The 11,396-nt window shown below is 41.8% G+C and overlaps 1 protein-coding gene across 1 annotated transcript; it reads left to right on the top strand.

Moving 5' to 3' along the window:
* Positions 1–2,336: 2,336 nt before the first annotated feature.
* On the top strand, positions 2,337–10,751 carry LOC137294851 (mitochondrial amidoxime-reducing component 1-like). The gene is made up of 6 exons (XM_067825986.1): positions 2,337–2,668; positions 4,123–4,299; positions 5,585–5,759; positions 6,234–6,374; positions 7,316–7,452; positions 7,935–10,751. The coding sequence occupies exons 1-6, from the start codon at positions 2,427–2,429 to the stop codon at positions 8,038–8,040; spliced, it is 978 nt and encodes a 325-aa protein (XP_067682087.1). The 5' UTR covers positions 2,337–2,426; the 3' UTR covers positions 8,041–10,751.
* Positions 10,752–11,396: the final 645 nt, after the last annotated feature.

The following is an 11,396-nucleotide window of genomic DNA, read 5'->3' as shown; positions in this document are numbered from 1 at the left end:
CGAAGCAGAGGTGGTACATTTCACAGCCCTTGCCACTGAGAATTTAAGGTTCTGTTTGTTATGAAACTGACTGGCGAAATCAACGCGACACTAGGTATTGCCGAGTCTAATGAGATTGGGGCATTTTCAGATGCTGATCAGAGTGTTTGGTCATTTGCCGATCATTTACAGGAGATATACGGTAAAAACCTGAATTAAAGTCATTTATAAAACATGTAGAAAGAACTCAGATCATTTTAAAACCCTGTAAGAAAAATATGTTGACGGGGTTTATTTTCTCAAGACAGCATTTGCAGCCAAAAACGTTGTGTGTCTGACACAACAAAGAGTTAATGAGCCGAGTTTGGCATCACATGACCAGACATAATAGTAGGTATTATTTGATTTAACAGATTTGTCAGCTGAGTCTTATCAGTCCAAGCCCGGTTCCAGCCAGTAGCCAGGGTGTGCAGCTCTAGCTGCTTGTTCTCGAAGACGTTTCGCAGTGAAGATGTTCGTGCACGGGCATGCTGTCAAAAGTCCCTATCGAATTATACACGTACATACGCTGTAAAGTTGACTTCGAAAATATTATTCGTATTATGTAAAACAACGACTGTGTTTATTCGTGGTAGGTCTAGAGAGTTGTCATTGAATCGTTCATACTGTTATAACTGTGCGTTTGTCTAGTCACGTGACAAGCCTCTCGTCCAAAGATGTGAGTTTAGTTTTACGACGCTTTTAATAATATTCCAGCAATATCACAATATATCGGGGACACAGGAAATGGGCTTCGAACTCGAGTCTTCGCTATGAACCACTAGGCTCCCCCATCGCTCCTTTGTGCAAAGAAAATAACCATGGTCCCTATAAAACTGTAAAAGGCTGTTAAAAGCGACTACGTGAGTTCAGTATTACGCCTCTTGTAGCAATTTTCCATCAATATTACGGGGAAACAAACCCAAGTCATCAGCGTGACGAGCGAACTCTATAACTGCTAGGCTACCCAACCGCCCAGTAGCTGTTAAAAAGCTCGAACTACAATATGCACTGGTCGCAGCCTTAGGCATAAGAGGTTACGAACGTTTCAAGAATAGCTAGCCAGTAGCCCATGCTTGTTGTAAGAGGCGACTAACAGGATATATAGGGTAGTGAGGCTCGCTGACTTGGTTGACCCACGTTATCATCTCCCAGTTATGTAGATCGATGCTCATGCTGTTGGCCACAGTATTGTCTGGTCTAGACGATTGTTTACAGACCGCCGCCACATACTAGTAACTGGAAATGGGCTGACTGCGACGTTAAGCAATGACCAGCACTAGTACGGTAAAGAATACCAGAAATGGGGGTTTGCTATTGGTTAAAGCGTTCACTCAAAGGCCCAGGTTCGATTCCCCTTAGAAGCACAGTGTGGGAAGCCCATTTCTGGTGTTTCCCTCATGGATCTTGTTGGAATATGACAGCGGAAACACAACTTACTCGGCCACTCTCGAAATGTGCTACACGAACTTGACCCATGTATTTACTGGTACCCGGGTCATTTCACTTTCTTTTGTATTTTAAAAACACATGTTTTCATGTGATTAATGTCAGTATTTACATCTTTTGGCTTTGGGACTAGATAGGAGACCAGTCTAAATTAGCTGGCACAAAGTACGTCATATTCAAAGGGCGGTAACTGTGGCGTGTATAGCTCGGCAGTCATAGACCTTATAATGGCATAATATTTCATCACTTTCACTGCGGGCTATACATTCATTGTAAGAAAAAAATGAGTGTATATTTTCAAACATTGATGTTAAGTATTATAGTCCGTGTTGGTTCATAAGACAAAAAAGTTATTTTTTCGTGAACACTTCCGCATCAAACAGCCACCAAATCTCTGGTACTGTACGGTGTCTTCAACATAAGACCAAACATTAGACCAAACATATGACCAAACATACGACCAAACATGGCGGCTGTCTGTGAACAATATTGTATGGTGCAGACAAACATTACCTTAGTGATGATTGTAACATGTGTCATTACATGTGGTCTTTCACCGTCCAAAACCTCAGCGGAGAGTGTCCTTGACTGAACCCCCATACCCGACGCATAGTCACTCGGAGCTCAGAGCACCTGTATTAAACTATACGATTTGAATAGAAACACCATAAGTGTAAACAGATGGAAAAGGAGCCCCAGTGAGCTGGGATATTCGGAGGAAATCTAGACTTGCTTCATTTAGTGTTTTTACATTACAGAAAGGTTGGGCGTAAGGTAATAAAATATGCCTCAAAGACGGTGACACAGACTATGTGTCACGCATCGTTCACTCGTGAAAACGCTGCGCTGACATCGCTTAAGTTAGAGGTAACATTTTCCTTCTTCACCGGTAACACAAGAAGCTCACTGCTTGCGCGCTCCTCAGTTCGTCCGATTGTTTTGCCTGTAACAACTAGACAATGACGTTCCTGGACAGCATAACTTCAAACTCCGCATCAGGGATATTCCTAACCCTAGCTGCTGGGGCAGCGTTAAAATACGCCATCGGTTACTGGGTTCAACACAATCGTCGAAATCTACCGAGACGCGTCGGAACGGTGGCAGCTCTATATGTCTACCCAGTGAAATCCTTCCGGGGGCTAAGCGTTACGGAGGCTGAATGTACTCGACTGGGGCTTTCATACAAGGGTCTAACCGACAGGTATATTTCTACATACATATTTAACTGATATTGTATACATGGCGTAAATATTTAATCGCGAATTCTTTTTCTGTAAGCTGGGTTCAGGTAAGTAGGTCAAAGGCGGCGAGGTTGTATTTATTCCCTGTCACGTCAGGGGCTCTCTTCATTTCATGAACAGGCACGACCTTTTTCTAAGGTTTAGCATAATATGGTTGTCAAGGGGAACGGTGAATGCCAAGTTATAAAGGCCCATGGAAACACGTACTTTACTGAAACAGTTGTACAGTCATGACAAAAATATGCTTCAAAACATTCACGACGCTTAACATTTTTATATTACCTGTATATATTCACGACGCTTAACATTTTTATATTACCTGCCTACACGTTCAGGGGCTGTTATATTACGTCGGTGATTATTCCTTTCAGAAAATATTTTTTGAAGGACACTTGGCAATTTACGCGTATCATATACACACATGATTGTGGTAAATGTCACGGAAAGAGTAACCCCCTCTGTTTACATAGTAATTTCATCTAGAAGGGAGTCCTTCCCCAGCATAATATTCCAACTCTGAAATAAGTTCATTGAAATTTTTTTATACCGGTTCTAGTTTATTGAATGTATATTTAGGGTGAGGTATACATGTCAGTTTGTAATTTTGGTTTTTGATTGGGGTGAGGGGTACGGGCGCAACTCTTACCAATCTTACACAGCATAAACATTGGCACGTAGCCAATTCTTTCGTGTAAGCCCGAGAGTAGACTAACAGCTAGCTTCTGAAATGAAACAAATTTACTGATAAAAAGTTCATAGTGAAAAAAGATATGGAAGTCTAGACTTGCTACATTTTCTAGACTTGCGTGGGCATTCTTGGACATATATACTTCACGGTCTGTACGACAGACTTGCCCGAGAGGTTTATATTTAGATAATTTTGAGTTCTTGTCCAACCTGTTTTAGCAACAATCATGTGTAAACCCGGGTTTTACTCCTACATCGGTATAGCAACTCCCTTAGTAAATATTATACACCGGTTAATCGGGGTTATGCTTCCGTTGTATTTCACCGTTTGCCCTGGGATAAATGGTATATTGAAGCACCTTTTCCAAAGAAAAAGCAAAACACATTACTGATAAAAGAGTTTATCAGATGTGTGCAACTAGTGAATTTTAACGTAGGTAGATGTCAAATATGCAGACTTAGACTTAGTGTAAGTAAACCACCATCTTGGCGTCCAGTTTTCAGACACTAATTCCTACTGACTGTAGCTGGAGGTCAGGGAGCCCTGCTCATTCTACCACCCTCTGGCTGTTTGACCCAAATTCAAGTGTGGTATATCGCCGTGAACAGCTTTTATGTTTCTTACTTCGGCGTAAAACGACATGCACATATGCATTGAGTTATCGCATCGATGATGGTGTTTGTATTCTCGCGGCCTCTGTGAACTGGTCACTTTTTTTTATTCCAGGCACTGGGCAGTGTCCGATGACAAGAACGTGTACTTAACACAACGCCAACTGCCCTCCATGGCTCTGATTGAGCCAAGCATTCATGGCGACATGATGCATCTGGACGCCCCAGGGATGTCAACACTTAAGATACCCCTGAATCCTCGGGTTACACCTGATATGATCAAGAAAATCACGTGAGTATGATGATGTGGGTGTTGTTGTTTGTGGTAGCTTGGCAGATGGTGGACATGAGGGGAAGGGTGCATGGATGAGGGGAAGGATGGTTGTATATGAGGGAAAGGATGGGTGGATATGAGGATAAGGATGATGGATGTTAGGTGAAGGATGGGTATTAGAAGGATGGGTGGATGTGAGGGGAAGGATGGATGGATGTGAGGGGAAGGATGGATGGATGTGAGGGGAAGGATGGATGGATGTGAGGGGAAGGATGAATGCATATGAGGGGAAGGGTGGATGGATGTGAGGGTAAGGATTGATGGATGCGATGGGAAGGATGGAAATGAGGGGAAGGATGCTGAGAGCGGCGTTCATCAACTAACCATAAACGTACACGAAATGAATATGGACACTGTTATTCCGCTGCCAATCATAAAAAGCATGGGCAATAATATTACAGAAAATAGTAACGTGAGTATGTATGTTGTCATGGCGGAATAGCAACATAGGATGAGGAGGATGAATATACACCACCCACCCGGTGTATTTTTTTCGAGGGCCACTTAGTGCCTTACACCCTGATACAGGAATAAAACGTGCATCCAGGTCAGTCGATGCATGTCATATGCACAGGCCATTTCCATGGCGGTACATCAGCTGTTTTCTGTCAAAATGTTTTTTCATTGATGCTAACTTGAAACATTCGGTAAGACAAATGCGTTATCACATTTATATGTAAGGTAACATGGGTATTATCAGGTCTGCGTCAGGTTTTATCGTATGAAACCTAACTCTGGACTGGTATTTCTTAGTGTGAACTTCTCTTGAATGTGATAACTTATTATGGCAACTACCCTATACCGCAACCTTATTTTCATTAAAGGTGTAAGTGGTGTTATCACCTTGAGTGCACATTCTTTGCGATTATCGTGTTTTTTCTTTGTAAAAACAAAACGAAAGAAAATAAACAAACCTATGAAAAAAATCCCATGAAGTCAGTTTCCCGGAAGTCGTTCCATTTGTATGAGGGTATTTTAATGTGCAAGTGGATATAAATGAATTTGTGTTTATCCTCTCATTCAGTTGTAATGTTCATACAAAATGTCGAGAAAGGATAAGTAAGTTGTCCTCAGCCTCATATCTATACGGGAAAACTGGGCAGCTAGTGCTATAAGTTTTTGCTGGTCACGCCGAAGACCCGGGCTCAATGTGTGATGCCCCTTTCTGGTGCTTCCCACCGTGACATTGCTGGAATATTGTTAAACATACACTCACTGCTATCTATACGTTTGATTTGTTCAGCGTGAAGACAGATACAATAGATTCCTTAGACTGTGGTCCCGAGGCTGCACAGTGGCTGTGTAAGTACTTCAACAGGGACGGCCTCACTCTCCGCTTTTCTGCGCCCACCCTGGAGAAGAGAGACTCCTACAATGCCCAGAAGTTATGGAAGCATCCGGCGTTAGTTGGAGATATGGTGAGTTGGTTTCCGTCCAGTTGTGCTTAGTTAGATCTGAATAGTTGGGGTCAATTCCAAATCAATCGAGCTGTGCTTAGTTTGGTGATCTGAATAGTTGGGGTCAATTCCAAATCGATCGAGCTGTGCTTAGTTAGGTGATCTGAATAGTTGGGGTCAATTCCAAATCGAACGAGCTGTGCTTAGTTTGGAGATATGGTTAGAAGGGGTCGAGATCTGTCGAATTGTGCTTAACCTTAGTTTGGATATCTGTCGCTTGGACGTCTGGAGACTTGGTTATGGATTACTAAGGACGTCCAGATCTCCACCCATCTATTGTAGGTTGTACATGACAAATATAGTCATTGAAATAGAATTCTCCAATATCTTATATATCTATTCACATAAAAACAATATTTACTTTCGTCGGAATCCCCGCATTTCGTTTTCGATGTGACGTGCACTACAATAACGGTCTTTCTCAATGTATTTCAGACAGCGTTGTCAGACTACTGTTCCTATATGATTCTCTCGAACGCTTCCTTGAGGGAGCTCAATACCAGACTGGCTAAACCCGTGCCCATCCTTAACTTCAGAGCCAACATCATCGTGGACGACTGTGAATCCTTTGCAGAGGTATTTTAGACCTTAATATGCTAATTACTCTTCACATCCTGACACTGAAGGATATCTCTTGATTCCCATGTTTCCCTCATTAGATAATGATAGATATCCTGGACTCCTCGATTACCCAGAGTAACATACGTTCACTATGTCATAATAGACTCTCTGGACTCCTCGATTACCCAGAGTAACATACGTTCACTATATGATAATAGACACTCTGGACTCCTCGATTACCCAGAGTAACATACGTTCACTATATGATAATAGACTCTCTGGATTCCTCGATTACCCAAAGTAACATACCTTCATTATGGCGATAGGCACCATGGACCCTTTGATTACTCAAAGTAACATACCGTAAGTATGGTGACACCTTAGCCCCCTTCGACTACAAAAAGTAACATGGTGAAAGGCACCCTGAACCCTTTGATTACCCAGACCTTGATTATATGATAATAGACACCCTTGATCCTCGATTACCCAGAATAACATACCTTCTTTCTATGATAATAGACACCCTGGACCCCTCGATTACCCAGAGTAACATACCTTCGTTATATGATACTACACACCCTGGACCCGTCGATTACCTGAAGTGAAATACCTTCATCATATGATAATAGACACCCTGGACCCTTCGATTACCTGAACTAAAATACCTTCATCATATGATAATGGACACTCAGGATCCTTCGAATACCCAGAGTAACATACCTTCATCATATGATAATAGACACCCTGGGCCCTCCGATTACCCAGAGTGACACACCTTCATTTTATTAGTATCGTATCTGGATTTCTGTTCAAGTGACATTCAACGGAGTTAACTCACGCTCTAATGCACTGTATAGTCAAGAATTGTATTTTGATGGCTCAAGCGTAAATCGTGTTCCTGAACTTCCCACTGTTGTTGGAAAAAGCGACGGATGACAGTGAAATATCTGCTACAGGATAACTGGAAGGAGGTACGCATCGGTCAAGCTGCACTTCGGACGCTGGACGCCTGTACCCGTTGTATCCTCACAACTGTGGACCAACTGAAAGGGGTCAAGGACAAAGACGAAGAACCTCTTAAAACGCTTAGAACGTGAGTCCCGTGTTCGCCATCTTCAACGTAACGATCCCTATTTGAAACAATACAAGAAAGGGCTCCCGGCATTGAGCTGCTATTTCATTGTCAATGTTTGAAAGTAGCGATGACATGAAAACAATGATTAATAGCAGTATTAATTAAAAACGCTCTATTTAAATGGCATTTGCCTTGTACTAATTATTGTGGCTTTTTGGAGAACCTAGAGGAAAGGAGCGTTGTTTTGATGGAACGGAATGCATCATGTTCAAGGTTGAGGTTCAGATAGTGTGTCTTGTAGTCCCTGAACCGCATTCTTTTTCCTCGGCCCTCCCAGCAATGCTTTAGCTCTAAATGAAACAAGTGTAACTTTCCTGAGGTTCTAATTCTCACTTCTCCCAGGGCGCGTTTCAGTTTGAAAGGAATCCTTTGTTTCTATCAAAATGTAATGTATTCAGAAACTAAGCTTTAGTGTAAGGTCCAGTCTTTTTGTGTTTCAGATTCCGTAAGAAGGAGCCCTATGGGGTGAAACCAGCCTTTGGTGTGAACGCGACGTACATCTCGTCAGGCGTCGTCAGGGTTGGGGATCCGATCTACGCTCTTTAGATGTTTCCATGTCAGAGGATGTTTATGTAACATCCGGACAAAACAGGACCATACCAATAGAACAACCAACACACGACCTTTCATGCATATATTATTGACCATATATACTACCAACAAAAATACGGGTACTGTTGATAGCGAAAGTGAAATGACTATATCAATGTGTATAAAATGTATGCTGGGCGTGTAGACAAGGTCATGGAAATAATTCAAGCAGGAATGATTTCTTAAACATATGGCTCGATAGTCAGTTAGCTTGTGATGTGTGATGCCACCCCCCATCATTGCACTACTGTTTTGACCAAGAACTCTTGTCCTTGCACGTTGCTCGCCGCTACATCGCCAACAACGCTTTATGCCATCTGTAAAAGGAAAAGAATCCCGACATTCTAAGAGCACTGTTCTCACTCACTGTTGAGAACTACACTTTTTCATTTCCCTAAAGACCCGTGAACATCCGGGTTAGAATTTGTCTTCAGCAACCCATGCTTGTCGTAAGAGGCGACTACCGGCATTGGGTGGCCAGGCTCGCTGACTTGGTTGACACACGTCATCGTATCAGAACTTTGTAGATCGATGCTCATGCTGTCAGTCATTGGACTGTTTGATCCAGATTGCTTAAAAAACTGCTATTGAATATTGTTAGGTGTGGCGTTAAACAGCAAAGATATACCGGCTTGGTGGCATTTTAAGCCTTTCATTGTTCGTCTGCGGGTGTACATACTTAAATTCTGTCTGCGCATGCCCCACACGCTGTTCGGGAATCATGCGATGCTTCATTGCGCTTGTCATGATTGATGTTACATTGTTGTTAGGTGATACGTTCAGATACCCCGGTATTGTAAATGTACACAAACAACTTCTACATTCCAGTCATTTGTTCCCTTATATTTTGTTGGTAGTATGTAGCTGCATCTACCTATTGTGTATTGTTAGATGTTATAGGTCTGGACAGCGCTGCTTATCATCTCGTTAGAAAAACACGCTGTCAGATTTATAGCCCATCTGCTACACCTCTGATATATTGCCATATTCAACTGCTTTACCTGTCCTTCGCTAAGTGAATAAGGATTCACGTGGACGCCATTTTGTTTTACAAAACCGTAGTGTTGAAGTTCGCTTTCTATGATATATAGTTTCAGATTGCCCACCTACCCCGAAAGGGTAACCCCTCTCCTAAATAGTAGCATATAAAACACTTTCTGATTCGCATGACGAATAAGAGGATAGGGTGAGCCATTTCCGCCGTGACTGTTCCTGAGTCGGACTGTTCTCGACATGCCATCTTTACAACCACAGATTTGACTTACCGAGTTAAGTCCGCAACAATAGTACAATCCCTCAGCTAATAACGGAGAGGGAAAACAATGGAGTCTCGTACTCGGCCTGTCAGTTCTACTGTCCTTCATAGGACTTACTCGATTGTGTATCCTCAGGTTACATTCGTTACCATAGCTACGTTTTGTAAGTCCATTGGCTGGACGTTAAATCTCCGTCCAATCATAAACTCTTATAAAGGAAAATCTGATATGCGAAAAAATAGAATGAGATCCCGTGAGAGAGAATGACAACAATTTAAGAATACAGAAGCGAAAGAGTCTGAGATGTTATCTCGTAACAGAATAGTAATACAACGCCCCGGATGATCGAGGATGCGCTCAGGAAGCACTCCCTAATCCGCTCGGGATGTGAACAGCCAGGATATGCTGACAGTACGCTTATTCAGGCACGGTTCCACGGTGCATTTTGTGGCATACAACACGGGTTCACATTTTGAAATTCGTTGAAATCCAAAACTTTATACAACAAACTGCAACGTGTGAACGCCACTTTGGATGACCAACAGTCAACGTGGATCGTTCTCAAATTACGAACCAATGTATGAATTGTTATAATGTACAAGATTACATTTACGCAGATGATATAATATTTTTTCATTTTGATGAACTCTCATGTATCAATAATTTATTTAATAATTTATAAAAAATGTAATTATTAATCAGTAGTTTGAAACTTTGATATTGTGCTGTTCAGTGCTTGGTTCCCATATCGTCCATGCATTGATGATGCCACTTCTACAGATTTGTATTTTATGTTTCTTTCAAGGTATATTTCATTTCTGTTATATAATTTTTGTGATATTTTTCCTGTTTTTTGTATGTATTTTGGCTGTGGACCAACTGATGATTCAATATGCCATCACCACCTACAGTATCTCTTCATCGATGAATCCCAGTGCCTCTGCTTCTGTCTGTTATACAGAAATATATAGGGGAGACTAATGATGTTGGTGGATATTTTGCAGTCACACTTTTTGCAGTCACAAATTTTTGCCCCCAACACGGCGCTTAATATAAATTTTGAGTTGAATCGAGAATGTGTTTACATTCCTATACGTCTTGAATTAATAAACGGATCACGAAGTTCAGACTTTCTTCAGTTGACATTCTTCATTTTTCGTTTCGAAAGATGACGTGGTCGGAATTTGGTTACAGTACTGATTACTGACCGTTGAAATAAAAGGCGTATCCTGGATGTTACACACATGTATGTATTCACGATATGGGACTGACTGGGCTAAAGGTACGCCCACAAGGTGTTATAGACACGGTTTAGCACTCGTGGCACTAAACTTGCATACCCCTAGTCTTGTATACGTACGTACACGAGCACTTGTAAAGCACTAATGGCAATAAAGGTACTCCGTGGAATATGATATGAATATATTCAAGTTATAGCACACGTGGCACTAAACTTTTCTTGCTATGCACGTGCATGCACGAGCACTGATGACACTGATATAGTACTTGTGACACGAAAGGACGTCGAACAGAAGTAATGGGCGACTACACAGTTGGGCGCTAATGGCAATAAAGGTGCACACAATGCTGTTATATACATGATGTACGAAGGGCAGGATATAGTATGAATGGCGCTGAAGATGCGGTCCTGTCTCGACGGAGCGAGTGAGTATAGTTTTACGCCGCTTTCCTTTCATATCGCGCGGGAAAATGACCTTCACTCATTGTGCCAATGTGGGGATTCGAAACCGGGTCTTCGGTTTAACTTGCGAACACTGTAACCACTAGGCTAGCCCAACGGTCTCATTGTACATATATATATTTATACACTATATGACACGAAATACTAACGGCCTCATTGTTTTCTAAATACATATATACACTATATGACATGATACTAAAAGCAGTGTTTGGATTATTAGGCGGGCGAACACGAAGAAAGAACTGTGATAAACAAAAATGACGAGCCCTATAACGACCAGAGTCAAGGAAAGAGAATATGAACCAGAGCCCAGTGTCCAATAAGATATCCTCAGGAAATCTACAGTGACGTAT

This window comes from Haliotis asinina, chromosome 8 (assembly GCF_037392515.1).
Source record: "Haliotis asinina isolate JCU_RB_2024 chromosome 8, JCU_Hal_asi_v2, whole genome shotgun sequence".
Classification (NCBI taxonomy): Eukaryota; Metazoa; Mollusca; class Gastropoda; order Lepetellida; family Haliotidae; genus Haliotis; species Haliotis asinina.
Note: the sequence above shows the minus strand (reverse complement) of the source record. Positions and strands in the feature narration are given on the sequence as shown.

Coding starts and splice junctions, on each gene's coding strand:
- LOC137294851 (XM_067825986.1), top strand. CDS start 2,427: ATGACGTTCCTGGACAGCATAACTTCAAACTCCGCATCAGGGATATTC. Junction 2,669..4,122: donor TACAAGGGTCTAACCGACAG/GTATATTTCTAC, acceptor TTTTTATTCCAG/GCACTGGGCAGTGTCCGATG. Junction 6,375..7,315: donor ACTGTGAATCCTTTGCAGAG/GTATTTTAGACC, acceptor TATCTGCTACAG/GATAACTGGAAGGAGGTACG.